The 18,254-nt window shown below is 36.6% G+C and overlaps 1 protein-coding gene across 14 annotated transcripts in view; it reads right to left on the bottom strand.

Moving 5' to 3' along the window:
- Positions 1–18,254, bottom strand: part of TRDN (triadin) — a 241,357-nt gene that overhangs the window by 20,375 nt on the left and 202,728 nt on the right. For 7 of the 14 annotated variants that reach the window (XM_066994338.1, XM_066994339.1, XM_066994335.1 and 4 more), the window contains 8 exons: positions 14,886–14,930; positions 13,269–13,286; positions 11,397–11,444; positions 10,483–10,503; positions 6,392–6,418; positions 5,225–5,260; positions 4,965–5,009; positions 4,038–4,085 (listed from right to left, as the gene is read on the bottom strand). In XM_066994338.1, the coding sequence (XP_066850439.1) occupies positions 4,038–4,085; positions 4,965–5,009; positions 5,225–5,260; positions 6,392–6,418; positions 10,483–10,503; positions 11,397–11,444; positions 13,269–13,286; positions 14,886–14,930 (288 nt within the window). The remainder of the gene's footprint in view (positions 1–4,037; positions 4,086–4,964; positions 5,010–5,224; positions 5,261–6,391; positions 6,419–10,482; positions 10,504–11,396; positions 11,445–13,268; positions 13,287–14,885; positions 14,931–18,254) is intronic. The other 7 variants (XM_066994343.1, XM_066994336.1, XM_066994346.1 and 4 more) reach the window with 5 other exon arrangements.

Here is an 18,254-nt window from a genome sequence, read left to right as displayed (position 1 = left end):
TCTATTCAGCTTTTGAAAGTCAAAAGAAGATTTACTATTTAAATTCTTAGATTAGCTCAGAATGTGTAAATCCTTTTCTACTTCTATTTATCAACAGAAAGTATTACTATTCACTGCAATGGAATGCACTGACTTCACCTTCAAATAACACAGGAAAAAGAAATCAAGTTCCAACACAAGTGTACATAACCTAGGATTTGGTCTCAACTTGTAAATTTTCAAATTGAGTAGATACCAAAGAATAACATTCACAAGGAAAAATTACTTTGATGTTCTTCTGGAAACTTTTCATCCACTTACAGAAAACTAACTCATTCTATTTAGTGGACAAAGAATAGATTGAAAATACATAAAATTCTGTTTGCAAAGGCTCTGCACAGAGCTGTTTATGATCTAGGAAACATCTAGTCAAGAGTAATTGCACAATGATAATGTGCAATTAAATTAACCAATCACAGCAATTACTGTAAATGAAACACAAACACAGGCAACACAGTTTTTGAATGATACAAGATTTACAGGAGTACAGGAGACAGTACAGGGTGCAGGAGACAGTGCAGTGGCCAACACGTTTTAGTACATTCCTATTTTACATTGAATTTGGAATTTTGCTGTATAAGAAAATTCATTTTTTTAAATATTTTATTTTTCCTCCCGGCAAAATCTTTGCTTCTATTTACTTGTTATTTATTATGAGTAGTAGTATATATCACTCCTCAAGAAGGAAATTTTAAAGGCACAGGAGCAGGCCGTTCCTGTGTCCCGTAAGGTGGGCTGGAGAGGAAGAAGACTGGCATGGATGAACCGGGAACATTTATTGAGACTCCGGGAGAAAAAGAGAGTCTACATCTGCTGGAAGAAAGACAGGCTACTTGGGGCGACTACAAGGAAGTTGCTAAGATATGCAGAGAGGAAGTTAGAAAGGCAAAAGCCCATTTTGGAATCAGATTGGCAACTGCAGTAGAAGAGAACAAGACATCCTTTTACAAATTTATTAACAGCAAGAGAAGAACCAAGGAAATTTTCCATCCTTTACTTGATGCAACAGGAAATGTGATCACTGAGGATAACAATAAGGCTGAGGTTCTCAATGCCTTCTTTGCATCTGTCTTTATTAGTTGGATCAGTTATTGTCAGGGTACTTTACACCCTGACCTGGACATCCCCTATGATTCAGGTAGAGAATCCCACCCTGTGATCCACGAAGAGACAGTTAGAGACCTGCTCCTCTATCTGGAATGTCACATGTCCATGGGAGCAGACGAGCTCCACCCTAGGGTGCTGAGGGAGCTGGCAGAGTAAAGTGCCAAACCACTTTCCACCATCTATCAGCGTTCCTGGTTATCTGGAGAGGTCCCAGAGGACTGGAGGCTTGCCGATGTGATTCCCATCTACAAGAAGGGCTATAAGGAGGACCTGGGGAACTACAGGCCTGTCAGCCTGACCTTGGTTCCAGGGGAAGTTATGGAGCAAATCATCTTGGGTGAGATCACACGGCACTTGTGTGGAACTCAGGGGATCAGGCCCAGCCCACACGGGTTCATGAAAGGCAGGTTGTGCTTGTCCAACCTCATCTCCTTCTATGATCGTGTGACCAGACTGGTAGATTGGGGAATGATGTAGTTTGATGTAGTCTACTTCGACTTCAGCAAAACCTTTGGCACGGTCTCCCACAGTATTCTCCTGGGGAAACTGGCTGCCCGTGGCCTGGACAGGTATACTTTTCTCTGGATAAAGAACTGGCTGTAGGGCCATGCCCAGCGGGTTGTGGTTAATAGAGTTAAGTCCAGCTTGTGTCCCATTACAAGATGTGTTCCCCAGGGGTTGGTACTGGGGCTTATCTTGTTTAATATGTTTATTGATGACCTAGATGAAGCGACTGAGTGTACCCTCAGTATGTTTGCAGATGGTAGGGTGGCCCTTCAGGGGGATCTGGATAGGCTGGACTGCTGGGCTGAGGCGAATGGGATGAGGTTTAATAAGGCCAAGTGCTGGATCCTGCACTTTGGCCACAATAACCCCATGCAACGCTATAGGCTTGGGGCAGAGTGGCTAGAAGACTGTGAAGAGGAAAGGGACCTGGGAGTGTTGATCGATGCTTGGCTGAACATGGGCCGACAGTGTGGCCAGGTGGCCAAGAAGGCCAATGGGATCTTGGCCTGTATTAGAAATAGTGTAGCCAGTGGGAGCAGGGAGATGATCGTCCCTCTGTACTCAGCTTTGGTGAGGCTGCACCTCGAGTACTGTGTTCAGCTTTGGGCCCCTCTCTACAAGAAGAACATCGAGGTCCTGGGGCATGTCCAGAGAAGGGCAACAAAACTGGTAAGGTAGCTGGAACACAAGTCCTGTGAGGAGCGGCTGAGGGAGCTGGGATTGTTTAGTCTGGAGAAGAGGAGGCTCAGGGGAGACCTCAGTGCACTCTACAACTTCCTGAGGGGAGGTTGTGATGAGGAGGGGGTCGGCCTCTTCTCTCAGATAGCTAATGATAGGACTCGAGGAAATGGCCACAAGTTGCACCTGGAGAGATTTAGATTAGATATCAGGAAAAACTTTCTCTCTCAAAGAGTGGTCAGGTGCTAGAACGGACTGCCCAGTGAGGTGGTGGAGTCACCATCCCTCACGGTGTTCAGGAAGCGCCTGGACAAGGTGCTACAAGATATGATTTAGTAGCTTAGTGGGTAGTATTGGTGATAGGAAGATGGTTGGACTAGATGATCTTGTAGGTCCTTTCCAACCTTGTGTTTCTATGATTCTACGATTCTATATTATTAAAATAGCTAAGACTTATGCTAATATAGATTCTACATTTTGTATCTATCTGTTAACCACAGAATTCTTAAAAGGATTTTTTTTTTAAAAAAGGTATATATTATTATTACTAAAGGTATATATTATATACTATTACTCATTTAAAAAAAAAAAAAAAAGCTAAGCCATTCTTGTATATAAATTTAGTGACCCTCAGACAATAAAGTCCCATGAGCTATATGTGCAAGGTACAAGTATTTTCATAAAGTACACATGCTAACTGCTAACATTTGGGTGCTTGATCTTAATATTTCATTCACAATTTCATTTCCTTGATGTCTGATTGTTCTGTACATGGTTTTCATTTAACTACCATTTTTTAATGATTATTTAAATATTTTAAGCTCATGCACTTATACATAAAGTGCAGATATATACATATCTGCATACATAGATACTTATATCTACAGATACATCACATATTTTACATCATGTATATAGGATCCTGAAACATTTTACCTATAATAAACAAGATCAAAAAAACAACACAGCACACAAAAAAAACAACACCCATACAACAAAGCAGTCTGAATGATTTGAGGTAAAATGTTTTCCTCAGTTAAGACAACAAAGTTGTATTTTGTTGTATATATTAATATTTAGTTCATATTTTGTTGGTAAACCAGTTACACCTCACAGGTGAGATTAAAGACTTACATCCTTGTCTAGCATGAATCATACAAGGAATATTAATTTTTTCATAAATTAGGAAAAACATTGAGCTAATGGATAATGCAATGTGGGGAGATGTACTCCTCAGACTCCCTACACTTATTCATCTTTTTCAGAGAGAATGAGGACCTGAGTGAGGTGAGACAATATTTATTTTTGTGAGAGAAAATAAACTGAATATATTCTTCCTTATGTGGTTTTGTTATGGAACAGATTTTCTATGAGGAGCATATGCTTATTTTAAATAATTCACTGTCAGATTAATTATATGCTACTTGGATTATAACATAATGAACTGAGTTTAGGAAGGTGATAAAGCAATACCATCTGAGCACAACATTCTCCACAAGAATAATATTTATGGGTTTGATTTTCTTGGCTTGCCTCACATCATGTCCCCTTGACTTGAATGAGAGATATTAAAGGACTGTAAGAGTGACAACCCTAACAACAACAGCAACAGCAACAGCAACAACAACAATAATAAAATGAAGATATTGGAAAGGAAAACAAAATTCCTTTTGGGAAAAAAAAAAAAAAAAAGGAAAATTGTTTACCTGATGTCAGGTTGTGATGTCGTGGAACTTCTTTTACTGGTGGAACACCTAAAGAACAAAACATTGATAAATTAATCTTCTCTTTCAGAAACTTTATGTCTAGTAACCCCATAGAAGAAAACTGCTTCTAGAGACTAGTTTAGTAAGCGTGAACCAGTCCACAACTGTAGTCCTTTGAAGTTCCAGGACTTCAGTATACAATATTTATATACAAGTGGTATAAGCAAGTGGCATACACAAGTATCAACATTTATAGCATGTAGTTGCTTTTGAGAACTTACTTGTGCAGGTCTGGCTTCAAATCTGCACTTCTGTGAGAAACTCACTGTCTTTAACCAATGTAGAGAGGACATTTTTGTCTTAGACCATTAACATACTAGTCTGATATTACTACTGATTATCTTCAGAGGTGTAGCAGAAACCATTTCTCTGCATATTACTGTACAATCAAGGCAGTGCTTTGTCCAACAGGTTAGTAGGAATATAGGTGACCCTGAAGTATATCCCACATATACAAAGTGTCTCTTATTATCAGTGTAGTTATTCTACAATATGAAGCTCATGATCTAAAGCAACACACAAGCCATGGAAATGAACTTTGTACTGCCTCACCAAGGAGCATTGTGGCAGACCAGGTGGGGACTCGTAACCCATTCAACAGTGGACATTGTGCTGGAGGATCCTGCAGTTGGGCTAACGATGTGCCAGATTTGGGGTCATAGGTGGGGTACCACTGCAGCTAGATTGGATGTGCAGCTGTAATCCTTGACAGCGACACTTGGAGCCATCAGGCATTCAATTACTAGGGATTTATGCACAATTTCACCATTTTGTTGTACTTGTATATATTTAGAAATGCTAACAAAGCCTCTCTTTCCAATCCCATAAAAAGGCTAATGTTTGCAGAGATTTTCATCATTGTATTACCTTTGTGTTTTTCATCTTTCAGATGTTTCTTCTCAGTTGTTTTGTCTATCAAGAAAAAAAAAGCGTAATATGGGTCAAGGTTGGTAAATTGACTGAATTCTTAATAGATTATTACCTAGACTTTTCAAGTAAAATACTTTGAAAATTAACACAGATCTTTTAGGAGTTATTTCACATAGAAATACATATAAAATTGTAATCTGAAACTATTTTTATTGTGATCTTCTACATATATATGTACACACACAGTAACTGCCTACCTTCTTTTTCCTTAGAAGTCTTTGTTTTTTTCAGGGCTAGAAAGATTTGCAAGGAAACAACATTAAGTGACAGTTATCAGAAATATGAGTTTCTGACAATAAGCATATTGCACAAAGCTGATCTTCCTAGTAATTTTCCTGGAATAATAACTGAGCTAAATGTGTCTCATGGCATGTATACAATATATCTTTATTACAATAGTGGCTGCTACCCCAGTGGCAGTAGCAGTTCTGGGCTTTCTGTTCAGTCTTTGGAAATAGATCGAATATTGCTGTTTGTAGAGAAGTTTGGAAACTCCTGATAGAGACTTTGGAATTCTGAAATTCCTTAACTTGTGCAAGAATTGTCAAACTATTCATTGCCAAAATGCATCACAGTAGGATCCCATTGCCTACTGCCTGCTTTTTACTCTATTTCCCTCAGTAAACTCAATTGTCTGAAACAAACAACAGGATGTGGAGGTAGATGGACCAGAACTACTAGATATGACCATTCTGAAGCCCTGCAGAAGTAGATTCTGTTTTGTGTGATTTATTTAATTTTTCTCAAACTGTACATTCACTTAGAACATGTTTTTTTTTTCTTTTTTTTTTTTTTCTTTTTGTCATCCTTATCCTCAGCCCCCAAACACAGATGTTTGGTCTGTGACTCCATTCAACGAGGCAGATTGAAATTAAGTAAGGTGTATTGCTGCAGGTGCCTGAGCCTATTTCAATGTTCCCTGTTGACCATAGCAGAAAACTGGCAGGCTGCCTTCAAAACGTTCATTTTCACTTCATATGATCCAAGCAGTTATAACAATGCTTTGCTCAATGTCTGCTGGTGCCTGTATTATCTGATTAACGCTAGCTTCCTCAGTGCTAATCACTTGTGTCTAGCTCACCAAAAACATGCTACAGAAGATGAACAGTGAAAATAAGATAAAATGATCAGCTGATAAAAGCAGTCTTTGACTGGCAGAGAGCTGAGCAGCTGCAATGCTCTTAGTTTACCTGCTTTGGTTTACATCGGCGTAGTTCATTGCTGATGAATGTTATGTGTTCTTCAGTACTGGTATGTTCATTAAATATTTCCACAAGACATAGCAGAGAATTTTGATATTTACCTGTTATTGGTATATTCATTAAATATTTCCACAAGACATAGCAGAGAATTTTGATATTTACCTGTTATTGGAATTTCACCTGTTGGCTCTTCATGAAAATAATCAAAAATGAAGATGAAGAGGGAAGGAAAAGAATATGAGGATTAGTACCATGATTTTTTTTTTTTTTTTAAAGAAAAGTAACCATTTAAATAGATCTCCTCTTTCATCTGCAACTTTTCTGCAGGATATTAATTTGCACAGAAATATGCCTTAACAATGGGCGTGTACACAAGATTTCACAGTGAAAGCTGAGTCCTACTCTTTGAAGTACTATAATCCAGCATGTGATGGTTCCTGCAAATGCAAACACTTTGCCAATCAAAGCTTTTAGGCAAGTGAATATTTAAATAGAGTTCTTTTTAAACGTGCATTCAAGGTTATAGCTATCTGTACTCTTTTCCAAAAAATATATTTAGTTTAACTGTTACCTTTCTTTTCTTATCATCCACACTTCTCAACCAAAGACTGACACTGACCTTGAATGGATGGCATTCACCTCTATATTACTTTCTCCTGTATCATCAGTCTGCCCTGCCTTTTTAGAGTAAAAGCTCTTAAGAACTGGAAAACATGGATTACACGTTTGCACAGTACCTAGTATAAAAGAAGCATATATTCCTGTGCCATTATAATACCCATAATAATTAATGACAATTGATCAACACAATGGTATAGAAATTCCCTGGGATAAACTATCCTTACTTTTTTTGAAATCAAAGGAATAAATTATACTGTGATATGGAATCCAAGAATTTTTTACCCCTCAGTACTTTGTTAGTCCTAGTTTTATTTTAGAATGTTATAGTAAGGAAATACTGGCCTCACTAGCCAGGCAGAACATACAGCTGGATAATAACTGAATATATTCACAAAATAATTCAGGGTCTCCTTTGATTGAATTATCTTGGTGTTACTTCATTGCTGAGTTTTGGCTTCAGATAAATGTGAGGTTCTACAGCTGATGAGAACCCACACCAAGGCAAAAATCTTTCAGTTAGGGCTTTTTCAACAGAAAGACTGAGCAATTAAGTATAGTTTTCACTAACAAACCCCAGGAAACATTTACTAGGGCTTGGTTCATAAGGAGACTCATAAATGTCAAGTGCTCAAGAAAAGCACCACAGGAATTCAGCAAAGGCTAGTTTTGCTGCTATTAAATGCTAACATGCTTAAGTCCTTCAATATTTACAGTTCTCCTTATGGTCACGCCCACTACTGCTAAAAACTAATACGTTGCAGCATCCTGAGTAGTGGATTAATACCTCTTCTCATTTTCAAAAGAAAAAATATTTTGCCTGAGTCACCAAAACTGAGAAAGGCGTTCATGCTCTGACTCCTTAACTGAGTGGTTGCCTAACTCTGAGGGACCTGGAGAGGCTAAGTTTTCTCGGTATCTTCTAATGCTTATATTCAAATTATTACTGTCTACCTCCTGTAGATCCTATTTTAAGCATTGGTCACTGTCTTTACATGGCCCGGCCATGCATGTATCCTAATTTGGGATTAATGATTCCCTTAGACAGCAAAGTACTAGAGGACTGGTCACCTAAAACGTTAGTTTGACCCTCTGGTGTCAGTATAGAGGACATTTTCTCCTCCCATCACTTACTCTCATGTCTTTGGGAAACATCAGCCCCAATCATGAAACTCGTTACAGAACTAAATACGAACAGAGTTTGGCCAATGCAGAGACTTTTATTAAAATATCAGCTTGCATGGTTTTCCTGTTGATTGCGCTGTGGTATAAAGTTTTGTATTCTTGCATAAGTAAGAAATGCCACCAGTTTTGTCCTCTGATCAAGGTAACCTCTCAGAATTTGAGAGTCTTTAGTGAGTGTACAGGGATTATATTATAAGTTTCATTAAAAATTCAAATCTGATATAGAATCAATTGCTGTCAAAGACTCTCATGTGTGTTAAAACAGAAATAATGGAAATATGATCATTTACTAATTGTTTTTATAATTGCATGATAATTCACAAACTACTATAAAAGTGTATTTGGCATTGATGTGGGGACTATTCAGACTAAACCTTGTATTTCTGTTTATAGCTTTTCTCTCATTTAATGATACAAACTCTACCAATTTAAATCCATTTACTTCTACAATAAGATTTCACGGGGTATAATGAGTGAATAAATTTGGCCCAGGGTGAAAGTATGAATTTATTTTACAGTCCTACTAGACCCAAACTACAAAGTCAGTGAGTATTTTGTGTCCATGACTATAGTTCATGCTGAATTACATAATAACTATCTTTACGTTATTGTAAGCATACTGTACACTTGGCTGAGAAACATATGAAGCAAAGCTAAACAACTTTAGAAATAAAGAAAGCAGTGGTCCAACTCTTCTTTAAGTGGAAAGAAAGTAGTTTAAAATAGATAGCACTGATGCTTTAAATCTTGAACTAGATCTGTTCAAGGATGGTTAGTTCAGAATGGGTGGTATAAGCAGAATTACTTTTGTATATGATTATGGATCTGCTTGAAACCATTTTTTTCTCTTTCTTTCTCTCTCTCTCACTTTATTTTTTTTTTTTTCCTAAGGGATAAAGGGTTTCCTAAGGGATAAAGAGGAAAGATAAAGGGTTAACCTTTATAATCATTTCAAGCATCAGGATATAAGACTGTGGTACAAATATCCCTCTGCAAAGGTCAGGAGAAAATATCTTGGCTGTCCCTTATATTGACAATATGTCAGGGCTCTTGATATAAAATAGCTCTTGATATAAAAACATTGTAGACAGTGATTTTGGGTAAAATGACTCTTATTGCAAAAAGAATGAGGTATTAGCCACTTAAATCTTTGAAGATTCTCTAATAGAAAAGAGGGCCATCAGGGGGTTTCTCAGATAAAGCAGTGCAGAAGACATAATGTCAGTGAACAGATCCAGTGAACAAAAGACTGAACAAATATTAATAATGGAATCAAATAGAGGAAAAAATTACCTAACATATTGGCAAAAATGAAAACAAAACAAAACAAAACCCACAACACCAGTAGCTTCATGGGAAATAATAGTTTTGCAATGATGACTTGAAAACTCAACACTACAGTTCAGGATTGCAGAAGATCCTTCAGTGGAGGCACATTTCAGATGCTTCATGTTCTCCCTTTCCTCTTGGAGCTGGGATTCAGAACAGCACTGTGTCTTCTGACAGGTGTTTAAGAGCAGGTATTCATCTTGTCTAACCTACAGCACCTAACCTGGGAGATTAATTTAGGAAGCTTAATGGAAGTAGCTTGCCTTGCCATGCTGTCAGCTTCTGACATGAAGCAGGAAGAGGTTTGTGCCTCATGGGGCTTGATCTTAGTTTTGGGTACTCTGCAGCAGGATAACACATGATTTGGTCTTGATGTGCCAGGCACAAATCAGGAAATAAATCAAAGTTCCTCTCCTAAAGAGACTCCAACTAATTGATCTATGAAGATCTATACTTCAAAATGTTAACAAATCAGAGTTCAGTGTAAACACTGCCCTTCTGATTGTTGTCTGATCATAATTACTTGCTAAAATAAACATTGATCTTGGTCTTTAGCCATTCAGAAGTCTTACTGATCTTTACAAGGACATTATCCAATGACTTTATTATGCAAGAAATTCCTCCGAATACTCCTTTCTCCTCTTTCATTTTTAAAAATTAAATACAAAGTGTATTAAAACAAGGCCAAAAAAAAAAATCATTAAATAAGTCATTTCCAAATAGTAAAATAAGTCCTGAAAAGGTTGTCTAATTCAGTTCCACTGCATGCCATTCTGATATTTTTTAATAAATGAAATATTTATATAAAGATAAATGATATGTCTACACTCATCTAAAATCAACAGAGCATAAATTATGCTACTAGCAGAATTTCCTTTACTTTTATAAATAGTAAATTTTTCAGAATTTGAGTTGCAGTTTCACAGCACTAAATTACAAATGTGCTTAGCTTTGATGTGTTCAGCTGTTATTTAGCAGACTGAGTACAATATAAGAGTACCTGTAGTATAAGCAAGGAAATACCATTATCTAACATGACGAAATTACAAAAATGTGAATTGAGACGACATACATATGAAAAGCAGGTTTATGTTCCATAGGAAACAAGATATGACACATACTTGCAGTTGTTTTCAGTTTGACTGGGAAGTAAAAAGAGGAAAGAAAAATAGTAAGAACAGTGTAATATAGCTGAATGCTTCTATGGTGAAGAATGGCTTTATTTGTTTATTTGGCTTTATTTGTTTATTTACCATATATCAAAACATTTTTAGTAATCTTAATGTAATTAATAACAATCTAATGACATAATAACAGTAGGGATGTTTTTCTCAACACATAATAATGGCTGTACTAGAGTTAAGGATGAATAATAACAATAAGAATTTTAATTCTTTACTTATTTTCTTTCACTGAGAAGAGTGGAGATTTGTTAAACCCATGGTAACTGATTCACAGTGAAACTGAACTGTGCTTCTTCCTATAACTGCAGCAATTTTGCTCTATCTTATACAAGAGACACTGCGTAGGAATTATGACATGCAGAGACATTTATCATAAACTGTAGCTATTGCTGGGTCATGATCTGAATAGAGTATCATATAACACCTTGCTATGGAGGAGAATTAAACTGCTGCTGATCCTGAGAAATTGACTCATGCGGGAAGGTTGTGAAGTCCATGTAAATACAGATACCAACAAAAAAATCGGAAAATGATACCATTTAAAATAAACACCTTACGATAATAGTTCCGATTCTTTGCTGGCATAATTTATTTAATGTCAGTGGAATTACAGGAACAGAAACTTAACCTTTGATATATATATATATTCAGAAAATGACAAAGGGCATTGTAAATATGCACTGTGCTACCTTAGCTATGGTATGACACGTCAAGGCAGTTTGATTCTGCAAAATACCTCACAAGACCATGATTTTGTTCATTCTGACATTTGTCATATGCAATAGAATTTTACTGTTTGTTTAAATAACACTTTCAAAAGTAATGAATGCATAAAATGCAGGAGTGCCTACCTGGTTTTGTAGTTGGAACATCTTTTTCATGCCTGATTGCTTCATGCTCTAGACAAAGGAAACATCATAACAAAATTACCATGTTTCTAAGCTTTGTTTTGCATGTCTCTCTCTCTCTCTCTCTCTCTCTCTCTCTCTCTCTTCTTTTTTTTTTTTTTTTTTTAACTAAGAAGGATTGCATGTATATTTTTCAGGAATAAACATTAATTTTCTATTGCTTCATGCTGTTATTTCAAAAAAAAAAAAAAGGACAAATGTTTAGTTACTAACAGATTATCCTCTAAGGGATCTGCATCAAAACTATGAAGCTCAGTAGTATTGCACAAAGCTTTACATATATGGCTGCAATTAATGCTAGTAAGAGTTATATGCATATATTAAAGAAGTCAGTTAATAGAGATTCCCCTCAATTTCTGAAATGTAATTTATAACCACTCTCCATTTATGTTATTGGAAAGGAGAGTACAGAGCAAACTGAGCAACCATTCATTTGACCTTTATGTTGAGTCAGACATACTTGAGCTGAATTCCCAAAGCCTTGAAGACATCCTATTCTGTATGGATAAATTTTATCTCACTGTGGAAAATAAGAGAACTAGCACAGCTTTGCAGGCCATGCACTACTCCCTCCTCCTGACCCCCTCCCATGCTTTTCAATTTCTTAATTATTACAGGAAATTATGAGACTTTATTTCAGGTTATTGGGGTTATTGGAAATAGAAAGGATGAAAATCTTTGTTAAAAAAAAAAAAAGAAAAATAAAAAGGTCTATCTAGCACTAGCACTATATAATTTATACCAAAGACACACTTACTTAAAAGGAATTGAAAATAATAATACATTAAGCAAACAAACAAACAACAACAAAAAAATCATCAGAACAGCAAGTAGCAGCTATGCCAAATGCATGCAAATAGGGACCACAATACATTTTTAGAGCTGAACAATCAGTGGACAGCTATGCCAGCCTTGTTTACAGGCGATGTCCCCCACAGCTAAAAGTCTGTGTATCAGTTATTTTTTGAGCAATGAGAAAGATGCAAAGGGAGTTGTAACATGGAAAATGTTTAACATGTAAGTAGCCTCTGAAAAAAGGGCAATATGCCTCAACCCTTCTGCCATTTGATGAATAATTGAACATCTAGCAACAGCGATTTCAGGTGAAGATATATTCCAAGTAATGCTGAGATGAAGACATGACGGTGAATTTCAAATAAGAAACAGTTTTATGAGGTGTGAATTAAAACTTACATCTTCAGAGAGTCATATTTTTTCCCACATCTGTTTTTTTCTTGGGGGTGGAACTATATGGGGACTTAACTGAGTTGTTTTTTTTTATTATTATTATTGTTATTTTTCAGTTTATCTTTGTATGCTGAAGGTAGGAAAGATACATAAAATTAACATGCAGACTGCATGGTATTTTAATGTACGGACTCTTCAGTTCTTCTTGACTGAGAAAAATGCTAGATGCAGCTACATTAAAAATATTAATATGATTAGGAAAACATAGATTTTTTTTTTTTAAACTCAGCTTGAGTATTCATTCAACACAACTAATTCTTAACAGTGATATTTTGAAAGCTTGTTACTCCTGTATTAAAACTTTGTTGAATCTTGTGATAGGGGAACTGTAGAGTAAGTTGACCCCTGTACTGAAGCAATTGGTTATGTTAAATAGGCTATTAAACAGCAATGACAAGACAGTATGTTAAATAAAAATAATGTAAGGCATGGGGATACATACACCATAGTTTTAAGCAAATATATTAAGTTCATAATTAAGTTCATATTAAGTCCATATATTAAGTTCAAAAAAAGCCACACAGTTATATTACAGGAATTTTTCTGATCAAGGTAGGTACCACATACTTGCTGGTTTTGCCTGGGCTACAGAAGACAAAGGAAGGTAAATTATAATATTTAGATACAACGAGGATTTTTTTTCATATTAAAATATTTTATTTTAGTTCAGTTCTTATTTGTTCTTAGCTTTCATCACTCATATAAACATGTACAACATTCAGGACCCCCAAAGCAGATATTTTTTAACATGTTTAGATCTTTGCATGTCCTCCTAATTATCTGTTCCTGCTGAAATAATGTAGTATCCTGGCATTTAACGTAGTTACGCATTTGTGTGCTCCAGAACCATTTCTCTCAAAAACTAAAAGTAAAACCTAGCTGGCCCTAAAAATAATTGTGAATGTAGGTGTGAAAATCTAATAGATTCAAAGATGCCATTTCATTATTCTCCCAACTTGTTTGCCTATCACTAATTTCTAACTTGTTAAAAACTCAAAAAATAATTTTACAGCAATTTCTCTGACTCTATTAACAGAAACATAACTTACATGGTTTTGAACAAGTCACAGTAGTTTATGATTAGAAAAAAACTGTCAAAACTATTTTTACTGGTTAAACAGTGCTGTAAAACATTACTTTATAGTAAAATGATAGATTATCATGTGAGTATCATGTGCTTATAGAAAGCAGTATAACCAACAAATTATATAAATATTCACAATTAGAGACAGAATCATACTATTCTGTACAACATCTATTCTGATACTGAAGAGAAGGAAAACAGGAAAATCACATACCAAATAAGAATGGAAATGAGACAGCAAATGGCTCTATTCAGTTTAATACAAAACTGCATTTTATTTTATTTTATTGAAAATATTCATAATCACCACCACCACCACCACCATCATCATATCAAATAAAAATCTGTTGATTTGGCATAATTGTCTAAGATTTGGCAATCTTTCATTCTTTGTTTGGATAAATGCTACTCCAAGTAGAAATCAAGAGGCTGATATCTAGAAAAAGCCTTCAAAAAAGCTTTGTGCAACCTGTTGGTGATGATGAGACTGTTCTAATTCCTTGATGACTCTTCAGGGCTTTTATAACAGTCAACATTATTTGAACCATTATTATCACAAAATGTACAAGGTCCCAAAGACCTTGGGTTAGTTCCAAAAACACTTTCCCCATGAGAAAGCCAGTTTAAGACCCATCCAAGTCCCTAATCAAACTGGTGCTTCATCCTCCTCCACCACTCCCTACTTGTGCATTGTTCTCTGTGTTGTAAATTCAGTCACTGGAAAGTTCTGAGCTTAAACAAAACAAAACAAAATAACCAACCAAACAAAACCCAGCAATGCCTTATACTGGGGATCATTTCAGATATCTGAGTTACAGCTCCACTCCATTTCATTGCCCCACCTCTGGCACAGAGGCTGGAACAAGCAGCCCAGGGCTCAAACACCTTGACCTGGCTTTGTCATTGGAAAGACTGTTCTTAAAACTGCATCTGCAGTTGCCAGTCTGCTGGATTTTCTCTAAGAACGTGTTCTCAGTCACATATTTCAGAATACCATAACAACTGATTGTAATGCAAATACACTACATTAGAAAAATTCTGAACAGTGTTTAACACCCCCTCCCCCCACCATAAATCACGAAAGAATGACTTGTTCCTACCTGACTTCTCAGTGGGAGCTGTCTTTGGTTGTTTAATTTTCTCCTCTGTATTGTGAAAGCCGCATTAAAATTAGAAATTCATGCTGTGTTAGAATAGGTAGATATAACTGGAAAAATATTTCTAAACATGATATTGTACATATGATTCATAGTGACAAAATAAATGCACGCCATTAGCATCACTACTCCATTGTAGCACTGTAAAACAGCATGTATACATTATGAGTTCTGGCTGCATGGTGAGATCATACACCATGGAAAAATAAATTACTGTGCCTAATGTCTCAGCTACCCGAAAACAGCCACATACCTGGTTGTGTCTTTCAGATAGGCACTCAGGTGGAAACTGTATTTCTGATAATACAAGTATTATAACTTTGTGGACCTCACCCTGCTAATGTGTCTAAATTCAACAATTTAGTATTATATGACCCTGAAAGCTCAGATATTGCCTAGCTACAAATATCTATGAATTTATACATTTATACAGTCTGAACACAAGAAAGGTATGGAGACCGCCCCCCCCCCCCCCCCCCCCCCCCAAGCACATGCTGACTTGCACAGGCACATCCACACAGGGCAGCATCAGTTTAAATGCCAGACCATGACACATGCTACTGGGCTATCTTACCTAGATAGACCCAGCTGGATATCTGTCACAAAACCTTAGAGAAGCCTTGAGCTTCTGCTAATATCATGAGAAAGGCTGTCCACGTCCACATGCTGGTGAGCTGCCCCTGGCTGTGCTCAGCACAGTTCACATGGTCCAGAGGACATGGACCATGTCAGCCTCAGCTACCAGACCTGAGCTGCCTCTCCTCCAGGGATCTCCAGCCGGGGGGATGAAACTTCACACAGAGGCACAGGCAGGGCTGCACTACCTGATGAGGCAGGGCCTTGTCTAAAGCCCAATAGCCCAGTCAGATGGGAATTGCAACATTTTTTTTTTTTTTTTTTTTTCGGATCTCTACTCTGCCAGTTCGGTTGACTTGAACTTTCCCCTTTTCCCAATCTTTTCATAGCTCTGCTCCCATTTTCTCTTTTCCCATACCTGAATTCAAACTTATCTCCTAACCCCTACCTTTCCACATTCACATATATCACTGCTTTTCATTTTAAATACTGTTCATACATATTCAGAATGTGTTTCCTTTTCCTCGCACTGATGGAAACAGTTTACAGCCACATGCCTCTGACACATTCCTTTCCCTCAAGACCTCTGCCAGGCATCAGATGACACAAACTGAGTGACGGTCAGGTTTGGTAGGGATATCTTGTCCCTTGAAGCCATTCAACTAATCTGAGTGCTAGCTGACTAGAAATACTCCTGGGTAATCTGCCTGTGCATGCACAGAACTACTTGGCTACTGAAGAGGAGCTATGTTTCCAGCCTGTCAGCCAGATGTTCTTAAATGAGATAACAGAGGGGAGACACAGGGGAGGGGATGGTGGTTGGAAATATGTTGAGTGGTCTCAACATACATGACATTTCCTTTGAATTTAGCATGTAACTTCCAGAGATTTTTTTTTTTTTCCCCTGAGGGCAGAGAGTAGGTTCATCTCTTTGTCTGCGCCCATTTCTTTTTAACTTAGCTCTCAGATTCCCAGAGGTATACACTTGCCAAACAGAATAAAAAGACATTTATCATGAGGCAATAGACAGAGAAACAGTCTTGCTGCACGGTCTGTGTTTTTCATCCATAACATTGCAGCATGAAGCAAAGCAACAGTGCACATGTGAACTGGAAAACATACAGCAATAGTTTTATTTATTTATATATTTATTTATTTGCTTTGTTTCTGGTAGGAAATCAGTACTGATGGGGGAAAAATGCAGGGAGGGATAAAGCTCCATTTATATCGATCTTTTCTATTCTTTGGAAACAAAATATAGCTCTGCATTGCTATGCTTTACAGTTGTCATCTGGTAGGTGGTGATTTAATTTCTCTTCACTCATATTAAGTTAAGGGCTTTTTTTCTCCTTACTCAGCTATCGTTATTGTCAACTTCTTATGAAAACAGTGAATTAAAAAATCTCATCTCCGTTTCATGGCTGTCTGTGAAAGTAGAAATGTTGTTATAGCACAACCAGCAGCTTGAAAATGCAACTTGTTGAGATAAAGTATTCTCTTTCTGCTCTTAGATGAGCTTTAACATATTAGCAATGCATTTCACTAATTTAGATTGGGATATTAAGATTTCCATATACCAATAAACAACAACAACAACAAACTCCCAAGGACTGCTGACTTAAACATAGGCCCTGTAATATCTGCTGGATTAATGACAAGTAAAACTCAACAAGTTCGTGTCTTCTCTTTCTTTGGGTATTATTCCTGCTCTTTTCAACACCAAATAGGATATTCTTGCTTTTTCTAATTCTGGTGAGAATTTACATCAATGCTTACCCTGTACCTCTAGGAATCAACCAAACAAGTCATTGAGTGGATGGTAAGTCTGATCCATTTAAAAGTAAGAGAGGGAGTTTCTTTTCAAAACAAATTCATTTCTGAAAACAGAGTATCTTGAACAGACCTGAGGACTTGCATTCATCTGGAAATAAACACAATAATTCTTCAGTATTCTCTCACCTACCTATTCTGCAACTTAACTGTACAGTAACCATTGATCTACTGATTCCCCTGGAGAACACCCTGAAGGCTGCAGCTTGTCTTCTCCTGGCAGATCTACAGGAGGTGACTGTATAGCTTTTTGTCTGAGTGCCTAGCAATTAGTTGTAACCAGAAGAAAGACTGAAGGATCACATCAGCAAAACTTAAGAACACTCTACAAGGGAACACACTTCAAGAAATCAGGAGGTTTCACAGAATCATTTCAGTTCACTGAAATTTCTGTATGGAGAAAAGCAGTGAAAACAACAACAACAACAAAACATCTGATGTGAATGATACATAGCATTTTGACAAGAAAAGAAGAAATACTTCATGTTTTCATTTTATAATATGGTTTTACATCTCTTACTTTTTATATTTAATATATTATGAGGAATACAGCAAATAAATAAACAAATAAATAAACTGATGACCTCATAAAGCTACAGAAAATCCTCTATCTTTTTTTGTGAATATTTCTGAAAAATTCAGATTTTGTTCTGATTTTAAATATGACCAAAGTTCACAGCCCTGAAATATTTCGTTGGAGAGAATTTCTTTCTTCTGCAGAGCTCTAGTTTTGCAGCACTACTGGCATTAATATTCATTTTTGTTTTGATGTATCTAATTTAAATAGAAAAATTATAAAGCTGTAAACATTTCTCTGTGTATTTCAGGCAGTTTCAGAAGAATTACAGCAGGAAAGAATCCTCCTGCTTTACTTGCTCCCCTCCACCTCCAAATCCCTTTTTAATT

Source organism: Anser cygnoides, chromosome 3 (assembly GCF_040182565.1).
Source record: "Anser cygnoides isolate HZ-2024a breed goose chromosome 3, Taihu_goose_T2T_genome, whole genome shotgun sequence".
NCBI lineage: Eukaryota > Metazoa > Chordata > Aves > Anseriformes > Anatidae > Anser > Anser cygnoides.
Note: the sequence above shows the minus strand (reverse complement) of the source record. Positions and strands in the feature narration are given on the sequence as shown.